Below are 24,912 nucleotides of genomic sequence, written 5' to 3'. Positions count from 1 at the left end.
GACTTATTTACAATGTCCCTAACTTGGACTGGAAATGTTCTTGTATATTTTAAATCCAAGGGGCTACATTTGTCTCTGTAATGTTCTGTTGGAGTCTTTCGTACATGTTTTGACTTACTTGTACCGCAGCTCTATACTTCTAAACTGATACAAGAAATATGGGGCTCGTGTATCAGAATATCTATAATAAAGTGACGTGAGAACTACATGACCTAGGAGGCTCTTTTCCTTTAACTACTTCTTGAGGACCATACTATTTTTAACTCTTAAAGAGATTGCATGAATACAAACATGGTTTCTTACATAGTTGAAAAGGTTGGAAAAAAACATAGGTCCATCAAGTTGAACTTTCCTTGTTTCTTTCCTTTGGTCCAGATACAGTGACACAATTGTCCTTGGGCTTTGCCTCAATGCTACTTATGGACACGTGTGGCACTATTTTTTCCAGTAGGTGGCAAGTTTTTTTTAACTTTTCTCTTTAATTGTGTTTAATGATTTTAGGAATAAGATGATTAATTTGTTTCAATTTTCAATTATTTGACAGCCTTTCCATTTGAAGGGGGAGACAATGGGGATGATTCATCAAAGCTTTTACACCACAAAAGTGGCATTAAAGCTTTGAAAAGTCATACAAATTTAGGGTCTTTTGGCCTCTTTCACACTATTTTGGATAAGCTCCACCGAAGTTGGGGTGTGGCCAAGCCCCTCATCAAATACATCAAATTTCTCACCATTTTCTATGCCAAAAATGCTACTCTCGTTGTTGGCTGTAGTAGCATTTTTGGCGCAATGCACGGAGGTGTATGCCACTTACTAGAGGTGCTGAATTCGGCATGCGCCTCTTAATGAATTTGCCACCATTTATTCTGATAAGACTGGTGTTGTTTGCGCTTCTCCAGTGTTGATGAATCAGTCCCAATATGTATAATACATCCCCTTGACCTCCTGAATGGCACATACAAGAAAAGGGATGTAATTCTCTTTAGCCGGTGTGCAGTGATATCTGAGCAGTATTTACTAAGAATTGTCCAGGAGAAAGGTCACTATTTAAGACTTACACCTGAGTCTGTGATTTTGGAAATTGACAAAAAAAGTGAAAGTCATCGGTTTCTAAGATAGATGTAAATTCTTGTTGCTGGACCGCTGAGCTACTCCATTGATGAATTTGCTCTATGAATTTTGTGATCTGTTCATTGTTTCAATTTAGTCACCTTCCTGGTCAAATGAATACTTCTGAATGAGCTGGTCATGTTACCAAGTTCTAACGCATGGTCATCAGTCACCTACTCGGATCCCCGATGTGGCCTCTTCAATTTTTCTACTCCTTTCAGCTGCAGGTACCCCATTACTAGGGAACCCACAAATTCTCCTCAAAAAGATTTTGTCCTCAATATTATTTTGCCATTTTGCTGTGGATTAGGTATTTATTCCATGTTTCACCAGTTTCACCAAGACCTTTTGGCACCCAGACTCTTGTAAGATTTCAAGTTACAATACAGCAAAAGGAAAATGATTCAGCACAATCTAAACAGAATCTAGTATTTATTTCAGTATCCAATAAACATGTTGCAGCATATAAGGTCACACCGTCCACCTACGCTTACACGTTTTACCCCTCTTGGCATTTATTTATTAAATAGTGTGAATAAACCAACTATTTAAACCACAGTGAGTAACTAAGCATATGTTAAGACCTTAACATGACATACAACCTAATAATAACCAGACACACAGTAACATCAAGATAAACTGTATAAGAGATAAGGCGGAGAAGGACCATTGGCAATCCTTTATTTTCATTAAACCCCTAATGATCGGATGAATTATCATCTTTGCACTTTCGCTTTTTCTACCCCCTGACGAAGCTGTACGCGAAACGTGCGTTGGGGTACTAGGTAATGTGGTCCTTTATATCATAATAGCACATGGTGGGTAGGGTGGCTAATTCATATACTACTTTATTTTATTACTCTATTAAATCAAATATCTTCTATGTTGTGATTGATTTTCTAGTTGGTGCCACTTACAGTATATTCAGCTGTACTGTACTGACGTTATAATAGTTGCTATATAGATTGTATGTTCCTGATATTTGTGATAACTATAGCTCCATGCCTTTACCAATTTACTTAATTCCTGGACTTTTTGTGCAATTTCATGCTTTTTCTGACCACTTCCCTGCCTACTTTTCTTTTTTATTCAGGTTTTATGTTTTTTTTTTAGGGTTATTGTTTTTTCTAGTTATGTTCAAATTGTTTACTAATAAAGTTGCAATATTAATCATAACACCATTCATTTTACCATAAAATGTAATGAAAAACAGGAAAATCATTACAATTGGGGTGAAAAGGTAACAAAATGCACCTCCTCCATTGTTTTTTGGGTTTCATTTTACAGTGTTCAGTATGCGGTAAAAATTACCTATCGACATGATTCTCCAGGTCGGTATGATAACTGCAATATTAAACATATTTAGTGTGGTTTTTTGTGAGGGTTTAAACTTTCCATGACTTGGCAATTTTCCATTTTTGCACGTTTGTGTTTTCCTCCCTCTTTTCCAAGAGCCATAACTGTCTTGTATTCCTTTTGACATAGCCATATGAGAGCTTGATTTTTTTGTGTGTAGTTTTAAATTCTAGTGCTTTCTTTCTATGGACTTTGACCAGTGCAGTGATATGTTAATCCATCATACAGCACCAATGTTCCCTATTTTTCGAGACTAAAAATACTATTGCTTTTTAAGACCATTTCAAATTGAGTATGAACATTGCCTTACCAAAATTTACCAAATTTTATTTTGGTCTTCCGTGTTCTCAATATTGTGTTCATAATATCTGCTCTAGGATCCATCCATCTTCTTCTGTTAGTTTTCTCACAAATGGCTCCAAAAAGATAGCGTACTATTTCATTTGTATATAAAATCTGAATTCTCAGCTTGACACCTCAATGTTTTTGTTGCTTTCTCTTACTATCTATTTCTTCCCCAATCAGTACTCATGTATGGAAGGTGTTTTATGTCTCTCATACAATGCTGTGCTGGATTTTTCAACTAACCAAATATGACAATGAGTATCAATGGGACTGTTGCATTTTACACCTGTTTTTAATAGTAAAAATATGAGGACCCTAAAAAAAATCTAAATTGCTTTTATGAGATCTTCACGATGATTTTTATTGGTTAATTATTTCTCTATTTTGATCAACCATTCTTGCTTACACTTGAAATGTAAAGATTTAATTTGAAAGGAATCTGTCAGTAGGATGAGCCCTCCTAACCTGTCTATATGGACATGTAGGTCATAGAAAGCTGAATAAAATGATACCTTGATATCTGTGATTTGATGTCTTATTCCCAAGAAATCAGCATGTTCATTAATATGTAAATGAGTCATTAAGATCTATGGGAGGGACACAGATCTCCCTTAGAATCTGCCTCTGGAGCTTATTATGAATGAAAGGGGGCATTACCAGTGTGAGACATGTAGATCAGGAGAGCAGACTGTCAGCCTTTTCATTTAAAATAATCTCTGGAGGCGGATTCTCAGGGTGTCACACAAGGTGAGGGAAAGACTAAGTGCACAACAATGGGAAGAAGGGGAGGAAGCCCAAACACAAAGGAAAGAGGGAATGGAGACCCCTGGGCAGATCTCACAACACTCTGGCTCTTCTAATGTCCCTAAATAGGTTCTGTACCTATCGCCGAGCAGGAAACCTAATCCCTGACTGCCCCTAGAGCTAGGCCCTAGATAGGGAGGGGACAGGGTGAGCACTAGTCAGCCCCCACTGCAACTAAAGACAAATAGGTAAACAGACAAGGGAAACACTTAGCTTGAGAAGACACCAGAGAGATCACGCCAACTATCCTCCAAGGGAACTCCAAGAAGACACTAGCCGACCACTAGTACTTCAAGCATGAACAGAGGAAAATAGAGCTATCACCTGCGACTCTCTGGAGAGACTGAAGGTATTTAAACCTCCAGCAAGGGTTTGCTGCTAGGTCCTAGAAGGAGAAGGACATCACTACACTACAGCGATGAGAAGATCAAGAAGGTGCCTGCAGAGCCAAGCGCAATGACCTCCTATAGATGGATCCAGGATGACTGTCTGTCACATCTGACACACCCGTGACACAGTGAGATCCATGTGCAGCCAATAGATCTTAACAGCTAATTTACATATTAAGAAAAATATGGATTACTCTGGAATAAGACATCAGATTGCAGATAGCAAGGTATCATTTTATTCAACTTTCTATGACCTACATGTCCATACAGACAGTTTAGGAGGGTTGATCCTTCTGACATATTCCCTTTAAGTACTTTAATAAAATAAATGAATTTATCATAATTTCTAAATATTGCAACTGATGAATGTTAGGAGTTAAAGTAGACTTTTTTTCCTTTGATAGACTTAATCATTTCATATTTAGCATTGCTTTGATTTCAACTTGAAATAAAAGCACTTTAACCCTGATTTTTTTTTCTTCCACTTGCAGTTGTCCATCACATGGTGCAGCCTCTGAGGCATTTATTTTATTTTATTAATTAATTAGTTATTCATATCTTATCAAAAAGAAGTTGAAAAGTACTTAAAATGTATTTGGGATTATAGAAATGTGAAATAAATTATTAGGATTGCAAAGTGACCGTTCTTTTGATGTGTGTTAAGATATTAAGTTCTGCATAGTCATTGACAGGAGAGCAGCAAAGTATAATAACACCTTCACTCAATACATATTCAATGTCTACTAATGACAAGTATATAAAACCTCCTATGAAAGTTGAGAGGAAAGTACAAAAGTATCAACATCCAATATACAAACTATTGCAGTTCTGAGAGAGAAAGCCTAAAGGCATTTTGTGCACTAAGCATCTTAATACCTGTCATATCCATTACAATATGGAACTTGGCAGAATCAACCAGCCATCTAATGTGTACGGAGTCCTACAAACTGATCGGCAAAAGATGATGTCTGGGGAGAGAAGATTCCCACAGCTTAAATTTATATGCCGCCCTTTTGTTCTAAAGGGAGGTAAACTTCTGGCAATGGCTTTCACCTTTCCATTCTAAAAAACAGGCCTCAGTCGAGCCATGCATGTATATATACGGGTATGCCAGGACAGAGCTTGGTTATTTCTGGCAGGACTATAGACAAAGAATGGAGTGGCGGTAGAATTTATATGAAAATCAGCTTCATTTAAAGGGCAACTCTCACTAGATTTATGCTGACCAAACCACAGGCAACCTGAATTGGAGCCTGGCTGCTTGATTGCAGCCAGGTATGTCCCTCTCTGTAACACTGCAATGTTTCAGAGAAAGCCGTAGGGAGAGATGTGACTAGCACGGTCCCCATCCGGCTTCTCCTCTCCTCGCTCCAGATGATTGACAGGTCTCTGCCATGTATATACGTATTGAGGGACCTGTCAATCACCTTGTGCAGTGCGAGGAAAAGCTGGCCAGCTACAGCAATGGACTAGTCACGTTTTTCTTTTATGTATTCTTCTGAAACACTGTAGTGTTTGAGAGAAAGACATACTTGGCTGAAATTGCGCAACCAAGATCTGATTCATGCTAAGATGAGGCTCTACAGAGCCAATTCCCATGTTTCAGAGCCCCTTTCTCGGGATGACTGGGGGTCTCAGAGGTCAGACTCTCAATGATCAGTAAGTCATTCCCTAATCTGTGTATTGAGATAACATACTATATTGGGAATAATCCTTTAATTGTTCTTTATAGTAGAAAAATTAGCAACCTTGCAATGACTATGTTTACATAACTGATACAGCCAATGGACTAAATCACAATAAAAACCATGCCATACATGAAAATGCTCTTTTTAATCATTCTTTTGGGATTTATTATGCTTTGTAAAACATCAGTGCTTTTTCCTGTTAAATAAAAATATTTCTGTTTTCTGTTTTTTCTTCCAGCACAGCAGAATTCACCAAAAATCCATGAAGGCTGGTGGGCTTATAAAGAGGTTGTCCAAGGCAGTTTTGTTCCAGGTAAGATACCTTAACACACAAACATATATTTATATATACAATGTATACTTGGCCCTTAACACCAGTGAAGGGGTTCCCTGGTTGTGTGATAATGTCCTATTTGTTGCTCTCACTTCAAGACCATGAATGGCGGATGATGTAGCAAACCAAGACCTAGTAACCTCATAAGAGAAGAGTCACTCCAGGATACCAAAGCAAACTGTTGTTGAAGGAATAGGTATAACGTAAGGACAGAAAGTATTATGAATTACACTTGACTTTTACATCTTCCGATCAATACAGAGGTTCAGTCTTTTTGGCTGAGGTTCAATTTTTCATGTTGCAGATGGCGGGACAAATTTTTTGAAAACCTTTACAGTAACAAAGCACGCTTCCATGGGGCCCATTTTTAAATAGTCTCTTCCTCAGCTGATTCCCTTGTAGCACACGTGCCATATTCTGGGACATCCAGTATCTTTTCACCAATGTTTCCAGGTCAGACCTGCACTCCAGCCTCAATCCCTTTACTCCACTGTGCCATCTTAGTGTTCCCACCAACTCCTTCAGACCTCTAGTTCTCTACTCCAGAAGCTGAGCTCTACAGTCTACTAGTTCCTCCTTACACACAAGGCACCCCAGCTTGCATACTATTTCCAGATCTTTCTGCCACTTCTTTAATTCAGTTGCTGGCTTGCTACTTGCGTATCTGGATCTCCTCCTTAACACACACACCCGTATGGTGGTCTGGTAAAGACACATTCTGGAGCAAACTCTTCTCTCCTTCTCTCTGACACATTGCAACCTAACTCCTGGAACTTCTAGCAACTACTTCTTTTGCTTCCTGAAAACCGCTCCCAGCCACAAGCAGATGACTTTGTGAAAACCAAAATTGTGTCAGTCTCAAAACTTTTGGCCAACGTAAGAATACTTTCAAAAATAGAAATGTTAATAGTTTATATCAATTTACAAAATGCAAAGTAAAAGGAGAAATGAAAATCAATTCAATATTTGGTGTGACCGCCCTTTGCCTTCAATACAACATGAATTCTTGTACTATATAGAGCAGCATATTTCATTTGAGTTCTTTGGAGCCTGTTGGCTTTTTTAGGGGTGGAAAATCCCTAGAAAGAGAACTTAATGTATTTTTGGATGCAAAAATATTCATATTCTCACCTACATTTTTAGCTCCCTACAGCCTTCTTTGAAATCTTGCTTCTTTTTAAGTGGTGATTACTATTATGTATAAAATGTAACTAATGGCCATTTTTATATTACTATCAAAATGATGATAGGATGTTATGGAAATACCTTTGATCTTAAAGGAAAGAAGTAAATGGTCACTGAAAACACTGGAATATTTCAGAAAAAGGATTGCTTTTAGAAATGACTCATACCTCAAGATCATGTTATCTAAACATAAGACTTCAAAATGTAGAAGTAAATTTCTGATCGCATGGATGATATACAATCCTCATAACTGAATTACAAAAATCTCAGGATGGATAGAAAAGCGGATCTTGTTGATTTGCATGCTCAAGTGCATTCTGCATAGTAGAACATTGCTCGGCCAACCATTAATTACCTTTATCACTTTTATGCCCTGGCATGCTATCATTAAGTTTATTACTAAACAACAGATCCCGGAGAAACGGATGCAAAACTTCCAATTTGAATTCATGTCTCATGGATGCCCATAGACTTGAATGACCAAGTCTTATCCACAAATGAGATCAGAATAGGACAGGCTCTGAGTCACACAGATCTCACTCTCGGATCTGTGATTTTAATTGATGTGTGAATACAACCATTCTACTTTACGAGTCAGTATGCTGTCCAAAAAAATCGGTCAACGGATTTGTGAATTTAGCCTAAAGGTATTGATAAAAAATATTTTTGTTTTACTTTTTTTTAACATGTACATATCTATATTTTAGTTTCTGTAATTTGTTAATGTGATGGTTTTTGTACTACCTACTAAATGTATACATAAACAGAACAGTCATTTTGGAAGCTTTTTGGTTCCAAAGGACACAGATGTTTCAGATCTGTAATAATCAATTTTAAAATTCTAATAGTCCACACTTTGTTAGTAGCAATGATAATTGTCACTATCATTATCCTAAATGTCCAGTTCTACTCTTTGACAAGAGAGCAGCTGATGATATAACAGTCCAGGCCAGCTGGCTTCATTCTATATCGTGCATCTGCTCTTCAAAAACTAATGTATTGAACTCATGTACAACTGGTGGGAGATTGGGATTAGAAGTTGTGCTTGAGGTTATAAGGGAACTGTACTTTCAAAAAATGTTGCATAAATCAATGATACAAAAAATATGAGACTTTGTAATATATCTTATTAGAGAAATCTGCTTCCTTCGCCATGTGTAAGCCATTTCCCATCCCACGATCTTCTGAACTTATCATGCACTCTGAAAAAAAACAGCTAAACTTAATTTTGCTCAGAAAAGACAGACTGCCAAGTCTCCACGGTATCAGGTTATACAGTATATTATGCTCTATAGAGAGGGGAGGGTGGAGGAGGAGTGAGGACCATAGTTAGGAAATAGGCAGAGGAAGACACAGAAAGATTGTGCTGAGCTTTCTAACAAGTCTTTTACCTCACCTCAGAGCTTTATGCACATCCAGACAAAGTAATGAAGAGCAGGAATCCCTTACTGTGTGCTCTTTTTTTGTATTGGAGAGATCACAGCAGGTAGTCTTTGCCCACCAGCTCAAAGTCAATAGCAAATTAAGAGATAGAGCCTGCAGAGGGGAAAACTAATCAAAATGCGGGCTACAAGTCCTCTAATGCTTATACTTTAAGCATATCCTTTTAAATATAATGCTTAGACATGTATCTAATTATTATGGGAACATGTAATACAGGGTTGGCCATTTATATGGATACACATAAATTAAATGGGAATGGTTGGTGATATCAACTTCCTGTTTGTAGCACATTAGTATATGGGAGGGGGAAAAACTTTTCCACATGGGTGGTGGCCATTTTGAAGTCGGCTATTTTGGATCCAACTTCATTTTTTTCAATGGGAAGAGAGTCATGTGACACATCAAACTTATTGAGAATTTCATAAGAAAAACAATGGTGTGCTTGGTTTTAATAGAGCTTTATTCCTTCATGAGTTTTTTACTATTTTACTATTTATTTACTCTTCTCCCACTCTTGACACACTCATAGCAACACCGCAGAAGAAATGCTAGCACAGGCTTCCATTATCTGTTATTTCAGATACTGCAAATCTCGTACCTTCACAGCATAGACAATTGCCTTCAGATGACCCCAAAGATAAAAGTCTAAGGGGGTCAGATCGGGAGACCTTGGTGGCCATTCAACTGGCCCACAACGACCAATCCACTTTCCAGGAAACTGTTCATGTAGGAATGCTTGGACCTGACACCCATAATGTGGCAGTGCACCATCTTGCTGGAAAAACTCAGGGAACGTGCCATCTTCAGTGCATAAAGAGGGCAACACATCATCATGTAGCAATATCAGATATCCAGTGGCATCGAGGTTTCCATTGATGAAGAATGGCCCCACTATCTTTGTACCCCATATACCACACCATACTATCAAGATACGAGATGTGCAGCATCTGAAACAACGGATACTGGAAGCCTGTGCTAGCATTTCTTCTGCAGTGTTGCTATCAGTGTGTCAAGAGTGGGAGAAGAGGGTTGCATTTACAATCCAACACAATGGGCAGCACTTTGAACACATTTTATAAGTGGTCATAAACTTGTAAAAAACTCATGAAAGAATAAAGTTACGTTAAAACCAAGTGACACGCCCCTGGGCCTGCTGCGTCGCGCGGCATCGCGCGCACGGGGGAGCTTACCCGGAGCCGGATCTGATAGGAGTAGTAGTCTCGTGGCGGTGACCCGGTCCGTGCCCAGGGAGTCAAGCTGAGTGGCAGTATATTAGCAGTAGATGTAGGACGACTACGCCACCCGTTGAATGCAGCTATGGAGCTGCCGCTGCAGGGCAGACCGCTGAGGCCGGTGGTAGGATAGTGCAGCGTAGATGGTATAACCCCCAACGGGAGGGGTATGGCCTCAGGGCAGCCGACGTGGATGATGGGGGTAGCAGGAACCACTCAGAGACGATGCGGTGTAGTTCAGGGTCTTTACTGGTGACAAAGATAGACCCTCCCGGAGTACTGGCTAGCGGTCGGGGCCTGGTCAGTCCTTGAGCAGATGGGATCCCCCTTGGCCAGGCGGAGTTGTAGGCCTCCCCAACTAATCGTACTCTTCTGGCTACCTTGCTAGAGGCGGGTAAAAGTAGCCCACGTCCCTGAGTGTACCGTGTGGTGCTCACCCGTATGGCCGGTGACTCGGGGCCTTCTAGTGGCTTCCGCTCCACGACGGCGGTGCTGGTCCCACGCGTGTGACCGTGCCTTCGGGTTTCTTGGCCAGAGGACCTGAAATCCCCTGCCGGGCGGTTTCTGCTGCTGGGTCTGGGTTAATCCCCACAGCCTCGGACTCCGGGTCCGGTAGTAACTCTTCAATCAGGGCGAGCTCTTCAGCTGCCAGCCCCTGATTCCTTTTAGCCTGCTCCCACAGAGCTCCTGATCTTTCTTTCCTATGCTGCTTCTCTTCTTCTCAACTCTTCTCTTCTCTGTCTCTACTTCTGGCATGGCCCAGGAGCTGGGCCCAGCCGGAGCCACAGCTCCCTGTCAGCCCTCCTGGCTGAACTCTCCCTCTGAACTCCCTAACCCTGCCTCAGCCCCAGGTTTATATAGGGGAAGTTCTTCCCCTCCCAGGACTGGGCAGGAGGTGTGGCATGCATAGGATTCCTGACCAAGAGACCTCCCACCTGCTCTCAGACATAACATTGCTGTTACTGTGGAAACCAGACCCCTGGGGTGCCACACAAGCACACCATTGTTTTTCTTATGAGATTCTAAATAAGTTTGATGTGTCACATGACCTTCTTCCCATTGCAAAAAATAAAGTTGGATCCAAAATGGCCGACTTCAAAATGGCCGCCATGGTCACCATCCATCTTGAAAAGTTTCCCCCTCCCATATACTAATGTGCCACAAACAGGAAGTTGATATCACCAACCATTCACGTTTAATTTAGGTGTATCCATATAAATGGCCCATCCTGTACAATATGTCAAGCAGAAAGTATGGAAAATATCAATTTCTCGTTCTTTGTATACGAGTAGTAGTAGGAAAACTCTGTCCTTGACCTTTATAAGAAACATCAAAGCTTCACTATAAGCGTTCAAATACTGACTCTTATTTGTAGATCCAGAAGGATTTCCTAAATGTTCCTTCATGTTCTTTACCTGAAAGGCCGTATTTTTGAGGTTGTACGGTATGTGTTATTCTCTGCAACTACGGTAATACAGCACCTAACTTGGATGATCCTAATCTGCTGCATTTTCAAAGTCATATAATAGGTGGATTAATTTGTCTAGTATTTTTCTGCTAAACAAAAATAATCTTCAAACTTGTAAATTTGATTTACCCAATGTGTTCAAGGCTAAGAAAAATTGTAAATTCATGAAATCGGCAGATTATTATTTTGCCTTTCCCATTAGTGGGGACTTTTTAAAGGAGTAAAGATGCTTAGTCTATAATTTTTGTTTACATTTAGCATATATGCTAGGGACATCTCCAGAAGATAAACCCCCAATTTATGCTACTGTGCTACGTAAGTAGCCCATAGATGCCCATAAAAAAATCACATACAATGGGATATGTGTTTCTTAGTGGAATGACTCTGCATTGAAAAAAGTAAATAATTTTGCATTAAAAAAGGGCATGAAAACATATATGTCCAGAATGATTGTCAAAAATAAACAAAAAAAAGTACACATATTTAGTATTTATGTGTCCGGAACGACCTGACCTATAAAACTGTACACCTGTCAAACCGTAACGCAGGTGTCCTAAGGCAAGCTCAGGGAGGCCAGAAACCTCCCGTTGAGCAGAAGGGCAACACTGTAAAAAAATAAATTAAAAACAAGGCAAATAACTGTGCTTTATCATCATAACTCCGAACAAGAAGTGCAATAAAACACGATCAAAAAGACGAATGTAAATAAAAATGGCGCTGAAAACGTCATTTTGTCACGCAAAAAACAAGCAACCATACAGTTCCGTTTGCGGAAAAATAAAAAAAGTTACAGGTGTCAGAATAAAGCAATGAAAAAATAATTATTCAATAAGTTTTTTTGTGTAAATCACCAAAACATAAAAAAAAATATAAATGTAGTATCGCTGTAATCATACTGACCGAAGAATAAAGCTGCCTTATCAATTTTACCACAAACTAAACATCATTAAAAAAAAATCCCGAAAAAACAATTTCTGAATTGCTGGTTTTTGTTCATTAGCACCGACCCGAAGAATAAAGTCGTCTAATCATTCATAGCGCACAAGGAACGGTGTAAAAAATAAATAAAATTAATTCTTCACCTTCTATTGATTTGTTCATTCTGCCTCCCAAAGATCACAGTAAGGCTCAGCTCACATTTATCCTGCGCTCTGCGCAGAGCACTTATACCGGGATTTCAGTGTAAATCTCTGAAATACGTGATTCAGATGGAACCCCTGGCAGAAGATTCTCTATAATGAGGCAGATGGAGGCACTGTGGACGCCATCTGCCCTATGATCCGGTGGTGTCCGTCTTTTTATTAGGCGTGCATTAAAGTGCTGTCGGCCACAGTTTTGTGCACTTCTGAAAAGGAGGACGACGCTGAACAGAGGCCAGACAAAGTCCAGAGTAACTCTGCTGCCTTGTTATAGTGAATGGATCCCTCAAGGGTTTCATCTGAATCACGTCACTCGGAGATTTAGATGGAAACTCCTATATACTGTAAGTGCTCAGTGTAGAGCGCAGGATAAATGTGATCCCATATGTTATGTAAAATGTTTCCAATAAAAGCTTCAACTCCATTCACAAAAAAAACAAGTCCCCACTCAGGTCCTTCATCTGTTAATGGAAATATAGGGGGCTTCCATGTTACTGGTAGCATAAAGGCTGTGTAAAAACAAAATGGCCCTCACCCTCCAAAAGAAATCCAGCGAATTCTGCGCTCCCAAATCCAATTGTATCCCACCTTTCTGAGCTCCACAATGTGCCTAAACAGCAGTTAGCTAAAGAGAAAGAAACTGACAGCACTCAGCAAAATGGACGCCCATTGACTCCAGGGAACCAACATGGAAAATTTGCAGCATCGCTACAGGAATGGCAAACATGTGGAAGCTAACTGCGGTTTATAAAAAGAAAAACAGCATCCAATCCAGGGTGTACAAGATATCAAAATTGTAGTTTATTCCTCCAGATTACTCCGCCATATATCTTGAACACCCTGGATTGGACGCTGTTTTTCCTTTTATAAACCGCAGTTAGCTTCCACATGTTTGGCATTCCTGTAGCGATGAGGGCCCACCTAATTTACGGGTGCATGTCTCCAGAAGCACGAGCTAGGCATAACGTACTGGTTACTACAATGTACTGGTCACTACAATGGTAGTTTGCAATCTTCACTTAGCAACATCCACTGCTACTTGTTTCTGGAAAACACCCATGGAGTCAAAATTGGCACTACACCTGTAGATAAATTCACAAAGGGGTATCATTTCCAAAACGGGGTCTCTTGAGGTGGATTCTGCTCTTCTACCACATAGGGGCTCTGTATATGGAGTCCGCAAACTATTCTAGGAAAATCTGCACTCCAGTACGCAAACAGCGTTCCGTCCCTCCCAAGTCTCGTCATATGGCTAAGCAGTACTGCACAGCCATGTATGGGGTATTTCTACATTCAGCAGAAATTATGGAACAAAATTTGGTGCTATTTTTACCCATTTTCCAGTGTGAAAATGTAACATCTGTGGCTAAAACTAAATTTTGGCGGTAAAAATATAATAATTTTTTCTTCAGTGCCCAATGGTATAAAATGCTGTGACACACCTGTGGTGTCAATATAATCCCCTAGATGAATTCATTGTAAGGTGTAGTTTGTAAAATGGGGTCACTTATGGGGGGGTTCGGCAGACCTGGACCTCAAAGGCTCTAAAAGTGTGACATGGCACCCTCAAACCAGTCCAGCAAAATCTGAACTCCAATATGGCGCTTCTTCCCTTCTGAGCTTTGCACTATGCCTCAAAAGTAGTTTTCAACCACATATGGGGTTTCTGCGTACTCAGGAGAAATTGCACAACACATGTTGGGATCCATTTTCTCCTGTTACCCTTGTTAAAATGCAAAATTTGGTGCTAAAAACATTCTTGCTGGAAAAATGGGATTTTTTTTCATTTTCACGGCTCAACGTTATAAACTTCTGTGAAGCACCTGGGGTTTCAAGGTGCTCACGACACATCTAGATAAGTTCCCTGAGGCGCTCTCCAAATGTGACATGGCGTCCTCTAATTATTCCAGCAAATTTTGCCTTCAAAAAATCAAATGGCACTCCTTCACTTCAAGCCCTGCCATGCGCCCAAACAGTAGTTTTCCTCCACATATTGGGTATCTACGTAATCAGGAGAAATTGCACAACAAATTGCATAATGCAGTTTCTCCTGTTACCCTTGTGAAAATGCAAAATATAGGGCTAAAAAACATTTTTGTGTGGAAAAATGTGATTTTTTTTATTTTCATGGCTCAACATTATAAACTTTTGTGAAGCACCTAGGGTTTCAAGAGTTTGTTTTTTTCAATTTTACTTTGAGGAACATTTTTCTGAAATTATTTCACAATTTTGAGACACAGTTGGTCACAGATTTATGAATCTCTGGCCATCCTTGATTGTGAAAGACTCTGCCTCTATAACATGCTCTTTTCATACACCGTCATGTAACTTAGTTGAAAATTGACCATTCAGCTGTTTTTCAATAGTACCACTTATTTTTATAGCCTTCTGTTAACCCTGCCACAACCTTTTTGAGATGTGTTGTTGCCATCAGTTTCTAAATGAGTTAATTTTTCAAATGAAATATAAAAATGTCTAATTTAAAACTTCTATTGTTCTATGTTTTTTTGTGAATAAAATATGTCTATAAGATATTTCTAATCATTGCATTCTTGTGCTCTTTGCATTGTACATACGTCCCAACTATTTTGGTATTGGGATTGTACATAGGTAGAAAAAAATCGCCACAGATCCATCAAGTTTTAATTTTGTCGATCAATTATATATACAGTACAGACCAAAAGTTTGGACACACCTTCTCATTTAAAGATTTTTCTGTCTTTTCATGACTTTGAAAATTGTACATTCACACTGAAGGCATCAAAATTATGAATTAACACATGTGGAATTATATACTTAACAAAAAAGTGTGAAACAACTGAAAATATGTCTTATATTCTAGGTTCTTCAAAGTAGCCACCTTTTGCTCTGATGACTGCTTTGCACACTCTTGGCATTCTCTTGATGAGCTTCAAGAGGTAGTCACCGGAAATGGTTTTCACTTCACAGGTGTGCCCTGCCAGGTTTAATAAGTGGGATTTCTTGCCTTATCAATGGGGTTGGGACCATAAGTTGTGCTGTGCAGAAGTCAGGTGGATACACAGCTGATAGTCCTACTGAATAGACTGTTAAAATTTGTATTATGGCAAGAAAAAAGCAGCTAAGTAAAGAAAAACGAGTGGCCATCATTACTTTAAGAAATGAAGGTCAGTCAGTGCAAAAAATTGGGCAAACTTTGAAAGTGTCCCCAAGTGCAGTTGCAAAAACCATCAAGCGCTACAAAGAAACTGGCTCACATGAGGACCTCCACAGGAAAGGAAGACCAAGAGTCACCTCTGCTTCTGAGGATAAGTTTATATGAGTCACCAGCCTCAGAAATCGCAGGTTAACAGCAGCTCATATTAGAGACCAGGTCAATGCCACACAGAGTTCTAGCAGCAGACACATCTCTACAACAACTGTTCAGAGGAGACTTTGTGCAGCAGGCCTTCATGGTAAAATAGCTGCTAGGAAACCACTGCTAAGGACAGGCAACAAGCAGAAGAGACTTGTTTGGGATAAAGAACACAAGGAATGGACATTAGACCAGTGGAAATCTGTGCTTTGGTCTGATGAGTCCAAATTTGAGATCTTTGGTTCCAACCACCGTGTCTTTGTGCGACGCAGAAAAGGTGAATGGATGGACTCTACATGCCTGGTTTCCACCGTGAAGCATGGAGGAGGAGGTGTGATGGTGTGGGGGTGCTTTGCTGGTGACACTGTTGGGGATTTATTCAAAATTGAAGGCATACTGAACCAGCATGGCTACCACAGCATCTTGCAGCGGCATGCTATTCCATCCGGTTTGCGTTTAGTTGGACCATCATTTATTTTTCAACAGGACAATGACCCCAAACACACCTCCAGGCTGTGTAAGGGCTATTTGCCCAAGAAGGAGAGTGATGGGGTGCTACGCCAGATGACCTGGCCTCCTCAGTCACCAGACCTGAACCCAATCGAGATGGTCTGGGGTGAGCTGGACTGCAGAGTGAAGGCAAAAGGGCCAACAAGTGCTAAGCATTTCTGGGAACTCCTTCAAGATTGTTGGAAGACCATTTCCGGTGACTACCTCTTGAAGCTCATCAAGAGAATGCCAAGAGTGTGCAAAGCAGTCATCAAAGCAAAAGGTGGCTACTTTGAAGAACCTAGAATATAAGACATATTTTCAGTTGTTTCACTCTTTTTTGTTAAGTATATAATTCCACATGTGTTAATTCATAGTTTTGATGCCTTCAGTGTGAATGTACAATTTTCAAAGTCATGAAAAGACAGAAAAATCTTTAAATGAGGTGTGTCCAAACTTTTGGTCTGTAATGTAGCTAGATTATTTATAATCCACAATAGTATTAGTTAATAGAAAAGCATTCAGATCTTTTATAAAAGCTGTTATAGTGTCTACCATCACTACCTCTTATGGTAAGACATTCCACAGACTGACTGCTCTAACTGAAAAGAACCCTTTCCTATTTAGATGCCAAAGTCACCTTTTCTCCACGAGCAACAAATGTCCCTCAGTCATTTATATGATCCTTGGAAGATACAAATCATCTGCCAGATCACATGTGTGATGAGATCCCTCAGGAGGCTCTTTTTTTCTAAGCTGAACAGGCCCAATTTTACTAAACTCTCATTATTAAGACCAAATTCCTTATCATATATCATGGTCTGAGTACTGACCTCTATACACGGTGTGGCCACAAGTCTCCTGACTCAAAATTAATAGTTTTATACATGCCTATAAGGCTCTTAAAGGGATTGTTGAATACTTTAGATTACCTCCCCCACCCCAGGTCCCTAAGACTTTTTGTAAATACCTTCTGCTGTTGATAATGTCTGTGATTGGTGGCCGCTCACAGGCATCATGTGACCCCAGCGCCGACGTCATGACAATTGAGGCGTGACTCAGCGGCGGGGTCCCTGTGGTGGCTGCTGGGTTGTGGGAGGGTTACCCCCCGTGTCACACCCGGCATCCACCACGCGCTTTCCCATTGAATGGGGAGAGGCAGAGCGGGCGGTGGATGCTGGGTGTGACGTTGGAGGTAACCCCGCCCACAGCCTGGCATGCACTGTGGAACCAGGAAGATCATGACCCCCGGCTGCTGCCAGCACTTGTCGTGACATCAGCGGATGTCAGAGCCGGCAGCAGCCGGGGTCAGCGATAGCGCCGCTCACAGGCATTATCAACAGCCGAAGGTATTTTCAAAAAGTCTTAGGGACCTGGGAGGGGATTACATGGGGGGGTAATCTAAAGTACCGCACAACCCCTTTAAGAAGACCCCTGACCTTTCATACTGTTTAATAAACTAGTCGCCTGTCTTTGAACCTTCTCTAGCTTTGCAATATCCTTTCAGAATGTGGAGCCCAAATCTAATTACCCTTTATGTAGAGGGGTAACATTACAATGGGATCATATTATTTCCTGCAGAATATTACGTTATGTTGTAATTTGTGCATTTTATTACATTAATTTGTTTCACCATCAAAACTCCTTTTAGGGCTTTGTTATGAGCCTTATATAACAAATGGATCATAAAGATAAACTTACTGAACAAACGTCTATTATGAAGGCGCATCATGAAATATCGATATAATAAAAAATCATGTTCTCTATTATATTTTCTAAAACTGTTTTTAAACAGGTGTTTTACATTATTTCATTATTCTTGTAAGTTGTATCACTAAACTTAAGTGTTAATGACATAATTGAATGGCCCAATTTACACTAAATAAATAATATATGTTTATAGCAAAGTAATTAAGATGAAGCTATAATGAGAAAATTACCTATTATTTAATAATATCTGTCACCAGGTTTTTGCTACCCCATCTGAGAGCAGCATGATGTAGGGGTTGAAACCCTGATTCCAGTGTTGTCACTTACTGGTTTTGATAAAATCACTGTTTTATCTGCTGCAGATCTACCAGTTCTCTGTATGCTGAGCTCTGTATAACCCCGCCCACACCACTGACTGGCAGCTTTCTGTGTACACTGTGCATAGGCAGAAAATTGCCAATCAGAGGCAAGACAGGATTATATAGAGCTCATGAATATTGAGGACTACCTGGCAGCAGGTTTACTTGTCTTCTAGTGATAATCTCCTGCTGATAAAACAAATATTTTATCAAAATCACAGTCAGCAGTCCAGTAAGTGATACATCAATGGAATCAGGGTCTCCGTCTCTACATGATGCTGCTCTCATATGAGCTGTCAAAAACCTGGTGGCAGATTCCCTTTAAATCAGGTTTTTCAGTTTGATATATATATTTTCTTAAATGTTGGCCAATTTTTTTATTTTCATATGATATTTTTTTCTAAAACCAACTGAGTGATCTTGCAATTTTCACTTGGCTGCTGGGGCTTGTTTTCCACGTATACTTCTGGTCCATTTAGGTAGTGTTCTTTGCTGCTTAAACAGGAAGTTGAAGTCTAAAAAAGCCTCAATGGCAAGTATGAAAATTGTAAGAAAATCTGTATTATATTTCTAATACAGATTGTGATTTGGTAAAAAATTGTTTACATTATTTAAAATATTCAGTACAGACCAAAAGTTTGGACACACCATCTCATTTAAAGATTTTTCTCTTATTTTTATGACTATGAAAATTGTACATTCACACTGAAGGCATCAAAACTATGAATTAACACATGTGGAATTATATACTTAGCAAAAAAGTGTGAAACAACTGAAAATATGTCTTATATTCTAGGTTCTTCAAAGTAGCCACCTTTTGCTTTGATTACTGCTTTGCACACTCTTGGCATTCTCTTGATGAGCTTCAAGAGGTAGTCACCGGAAATGGTCTTCAAACAATCTTGAAGGAATTCCCAGAGCTGCTTAGCACTTGTTGGCCCTTTTGCCTTCACTCTGCGGTCCAGCTCACCCAAACCATCTTGATTGGGTTCAGGTCTGGTGACTGTGGAGGCCAGGTTATCTGGCGTAGCACCCCATCACTCTCCCTCTTGGTCAAATAACCCTTACACAGCCTGGAGGTGTGTTTGGGGTCATTGTCTTGTTAAAAAATAAATGATGGTCCAACTAAACGCAAACCGGATGGAATATAATGCGGCAGCAAGATGCTGTGGTAGCCATGCTGGTTCAGTATGCCTTCAATTTTGAATAAATCCCCAACAGTGTCACCAGCAAAGCACCCCCACACCATCACACCTCCTCCTCCATGCTTCACGGTGGGAACCAGGCATGTAGAGTCCATCCGTTCACCTTTTCTGCGTCGCACAAAGACACGGTGGTTGGAACCAAAGATCTCAAATTTGGACTCATCAGACCAAAGTACAGATTTCCACTGGTCTAATGTCCATTCCTTGTGTTCTTTAGCCCAAACAAGTCTCTTCTGCTTGTTGCCTGTCCTTAGCAGTGGTTTCCTAGCAGATTTTACCATGAAGGCCTGCTGCACAAAGTCTCCTCTTAACAGTTGTTGAAGAGATTTGTCTGCTGCTAGAACTCTGTGTGGCATTGACCTGGTCTCTAATCTGAGCAGCTGTTAACCTGCGATTTCAGAAGCTGGTGACTCGGATAAACTTATCCTCAGAAGCAGAGGTGACTCTTGGTCTCCCTTTCCTGGGGCGGTCCTCATGTGAGCCAGTTTCTTTGTAGCGCTTGATGGTTTTTGCAACTGCACTTGGGGACACTTTCAAAGTTTTCCCAATTTTTCGCACTGACTGACCTTCATTTCTTAAAGTAATGATGGCCACTCGTTTTTCTTTACTTAGCTGCTTTTTTCTTGCCATAATACAAATTCTAACAGTCTATTCATTAGGACTATCAGCTGTGTATCCACCTGACTTCTGCACAACACAACTGATGGTCCCAACCCCATTTATAAGGCAAGAAATCCCACTTATTAAACCTGACAGGGCACACCTGTGAAGTGAAAACCATTTCCGGTGACTACCTCTTGAAGCTCATCAAGAGAATGCCAAGAGTGTGCAAAGCAGCCATCAAAGCAAAAGGTGGCTACTTTGAAGAACCTAGAATATAAGACATATTTTCAGTTGTTTCACACTTTTTTGTTAAGTATATAATTCCACATGTGTTAATTCATAGTTTTGATGCCTTCAGTGTGAATGTACAATTTTCATAGTCATGAAAATACAGAAAAATCTTTAAATGAGAAGGTGTGTCCAAACTTTTGGTCTGTACTGTACATTTAACAAAAAAAAAAATTATGAATGTATACTACAAATGACATCCTGCCACAATCAGTGTGAGCACCAATTGTGGCCATTTACACCCTTAGATGCTTCTGTCAGTATCATCTAAATGTCTAACAAAGGGAGGGGGGCTCAGTTGTTAACCTCATCAGCACCTTAGTGAGGCTGCGTGCCCACGATGTGGATTTAATGCGTTTCCGCGGCTGCATTCCTGCCTCGAGAACGCATTAAAAAAGCATGTTAAGTTGTCTGACATGTTTCCCAATGATAATCTGCATGTGCTGTGCACAAAATTTCCGCTGCGGATTATCATTGCGGAAAAATTCGCAGCACGTCCATTAATTTTGCGGAATCACGGCAAAATCACCGCCATTGACTTGCATTGACCTGCATAACATCTGCATGCATGCAAGTATGCATGCGGATGTTATGCGATTCAATGTGCGGTTCTCCTCCAGACCTGGGAACCATAGTACCTATAGTTAAAAAAGAATTAAAATTTTAAAAAAAACATTATACTCACCACCTGACGGCCCCCGGTCTCTTCAGCGATGCGTCCTGGCTCCCCGGCGGCTCGCGATGGTGTAAAAGGACCTTCCATAACGTAATTTAGTCATGTGCTGGTCACGCGACCGCTGAAGTCGGCGGTCACATGACCTCTCACATGACTAAATGACGTCACGGCAGGTCCTTTTACACCATCGCGAGCCGCCGGGGAGCCAGGACGCATCGCTGAAGAGACCGGGGGCCATCGAAAGGTGAGTATAATGGGTTTTTTTTATTTTTAACATTTTATTTCTTCTTTTTTTTTTTTAAACTATTGATGCTGCATTTAAAGCAGCAGATGGACACAATATAAATCCATGCCAGTCGCATGGATTTATATTGTGTGACCAAATTGTCAAGCACTTTCCAAGTGATGCTAAAATCTCTTGGAAAAGCGCTTGATAACCCGCATGTAGAAATGCATGTGAAGAACGCTTTACAAACGCTTCTACCTGGCAGAAAAAACGCATGGAAAATCCGCATGTACAATCCACATGTACAATCCACATGTACAATCCACATATACAATCCGCATGTACAATCCGCATGTACAATCCGCATGCGTTTTTTTCTGCCAGGGAGATGCAGAAACGCTCAGGAAAAATCCATAGCATTTCTGCATCGTGGGCACATAGCCTAATGGTTGCAGGGTATTATGGCTATGGTGGTCTGTTTTTCTCCCCATTCTACTAAAGAAAATGTAATTTTTCATGCCACACATCCAATTTGTGTTCATTACAGTGAAGCTCTTTGACTGGTTAACAAATTTTTTAAAAGCGTTTCAAAGGGTAATGTTTTTAAAATGGTGTCATGTTTGAGAAGTTTTCCAATATATTCGCCCTTCACTTTCAAACTATATGGGCCTCTAATAAAAAAATGTGTTTTATAAATTTCTTTGAAAAAATGTGTTCACAATGGGCACCAATTCATCAGAGGTTTAAGCCAGTATTCTGTTGTAAAAAGCTTTGAAAAGTTGCATAATTTTGGTTTAACTGGAGACTGCACTAAAATGCTGAAACTTTTGGCTTCCCCAATATGAATGTATAAGTGGTTTCATTTGAGATTTGGGGGTGACCGACTCCCTTTAAACCAAAAGCCGGCTAGATGTATAAAGCAATGCCAGTCCCCAGCATTCTGATGTACAGGAAAACTTAAAGGGAATCTGCCAGTAGGATCAACATCCCCCAAGAAAACACATATAAGTTCCCCCAAAAAACGCATGCAAGTCTGTGAAAGGTAAAGCAATCAACACCTTTATATCTTCTATCTGTTGCTGCATACTTGAAATCAGCAACAGATAGAATCAGTGGCGTAATTCATATGCATATGAGGCGTTAATGATCTGGGTGTAATAGAATAGTTCGAGCCCCTGCATATTGAAATTTTTTCCCCACATTGCACCAGCCTCTTTAGCTTGATCGATAACTCACTGTGACTTGTCATGCACCAGACAAGGAAATAAGACAGTGAATTAAAGATGCTGGTACTAGTCGGGGAAACCCTCGGGAGGCAGAGGCGAAAGAAGCACTCTTTCAAGCCCAGAGCACTTAACTGAATTAAAATCATGAGTCCACAAGAATGCAGCAACAGATAGAATACATAAATGTGTCAACAGATTTAGCTTTCAAAGAACTGCATGCCCCTACACGTGCTCTGGGGGGTTGATCTTACCGTCACATTCCCTCTACTCTAAATAGACATAGATTAGATAGATACAGAGAGACAATTCTAGCAGAATTATTAATTGAAGCATACTACGACTGCCAAGGTTTGTTGAGTAGGTCAATATTTCTGTCGATGGTGTTCACTTTGTTTGAAAGCAGATGATCATTATCACTGAGAGAGAGTCATGAGCCAGCCATACAAGCAGAACTGTAATCATGATAATGGGAGGTGATAGAAAAGGTCATTACAGTGCTTACATGGCTGAGAACTGAAGCTGGTATCAAAAATTTATTTTGTTATGATGACCTTTAAAGTAACACTATCACATCTCATTGTCCTTTCAAAAGGAATGGTTGAAAGAGCATCTTACGCTATAGTAAGGGGGTGACAGATAGTCCCCCTATACCCTCTCACTTTTCTTGCACTGGACACAAGATGTAATCATGGCTGCAGAAAGGAATACAAAGGTTTTTGGGGTTTTTTGCCTCTCCATTGCCGAGATATTAGCAATCAAATATTTTGCACTTAATGAGTTAACTATTGTTACGTTCAAAGGGTGTTATCAGATAGCAACTCATACAAGGCAAAGAAGTACATGCCCCCAGTAAAACATATCACCCACATGGACGTAACTAAAGTTTACTCATCAGGTGCCAAATACTTTGCTAATATAACGGAGAGGCGATATTAAAAAAAAGATGTTTTATTCCACTCTGCAGCTACTGTTACATCATGTGTCCAGCTCTACGTGAAACATTTGGTGAAACACTTGTTATGTGGTAAAGTCACCTGTCTGCGACACATTGCTGTGTTCTTAGATAAAAAAGGGTAATAGGTACTTGTGACGAATATTCAAGATAATCCCCTGTCAATCATTGTGCACTGTTTGGCAGGTTTTATAGAGATCTTGAATGCACAGTGTAATCCGACTCTTTTAAATACTTTTTGCAGCAAGCAGAAGGGAGGGGGCTGAGAAGCAGGGAGTGACAAATCCCACAACAGCTGCAAGCTGCACAGGATGTCCTTTCCCCCACGCCATGTGCTTCTTTGTGTGAGGTACTATAATTCAACACAGAGTTATGGGAATACGATACGTCCCAGTGATAAATAGACTAGATTTTTGGAAATGCACGAACCAGGAGAATGTCAACCAGGCTTTCAACAAAGTCTAGCGTGTAGGGAAAAGGAGATGCCTGACACAGCCTTGCGGGGGCTCCTAGGGCCCTGGTGTTTGGTATTCACGTATAGCAGGGGTCCGGCTTGGTCCAATGACACCAGAACCGGCTCCCTAGGACCAGTAAAGAGGTATAGCCTATTTTAGTTTTTGGGAATCTGTAGCTGGGAGAGACCAGGGGAGGAGATTTGGGTGCAGCCAGGAGGCAGGAGTGGGAGGGACCCAGAGAGTTTAACAGTCCCGGCTGCCAGGGTCTTTTTTCCTTGGGAGGTTGCAAGGATGCATTGTGGTGGGAAAAGTCCGGCAACAACAAAGAGAGGGCCCTCAAACCTCCCATGTGGCAGCCCTCCCCCACAAGCCAGGCCTGTTCATCTAACCGGTAATTGACTCTTAAGTTCTGCCATAGTGCTCATGGTAGACTGTAATTTTCCTTACTTGACTAACAAAACTGAAGGGTTAAAAAACTAAAATGTTTACACTTAAGAAGCGTCTTTTATTCAGTCTGGGAAAGAAATCACAAGTGATGGCCAGTCAATCACCGTTGACTATACAGTACATCACATCATGAAACTTCTCAACATTTCTCATCTTCAGATGTTAATAACATTGATACCTAAACTTTTAGGTTACAAGTTTCCATTAACCCATCTAATTGTTGGTTTTAAAGAGGACTTTTCACCAAATTTTTCAGAATGAACTGAACACACAATGCAGTTGAGGCTGCCTAGCAGAATTAAACATTTTATTTTTTAGTTTATTTTTTAGTTTCACTTCTTTGTTGTGCTGATTAAGCAATCCAAGTATTTGGGCACTTAAACAGTTAGTTCATCTTTACTAAGTCCAAACAGACATTACCAAAAAGATTTCACTGGGGTGACGTGTTC

General features: G+C 40.3%; 1 protein-coding gene across 1 annotated transcript in view; it reads left to right on the top strand.

The window, feature by feature from the left end:
- CA10 (carbonic anhydrase 10) overlaps positions 1-24,912 on the top strand; it is a 354,530-nt gene that overhangs the window by 175,358 nt on the left and 154,260 nt on the right. The window contains exon 3 of the mRNA XM_073684179.1: positions 5,931-6,005. Coding sequence (XP_073540280.1) covers positions 5,931-6,005 — 75 coding nt within the window. The remainder of the gene's footprint in view (positions 1-5,930; positions 6,006-24,912) is intronic.

The sequence above is a fragment of the Phyllobates terribilis genome, unplaced genomic scaffold, assembly GCF_046119375.1.
Source record: "Phyllobates terribilis strain yellow unplaced genomic scaffold, ASM4611937v1 Scaffold_5__5_contigs__length_657084704, whole genome shotgun sequence".
NCBI classification, from domain to species: domain Eukaryota; kingdom Metazoa; phylum Chordata; class Amphibia; order Anura; family Dendrobatidae; genus Phyllobates; species Phyllobates terribilis.
Note: the sequence above shows the minus strand (reverse complement) of the source record. Positions and strands in the feature narration are given on the sequence as shown.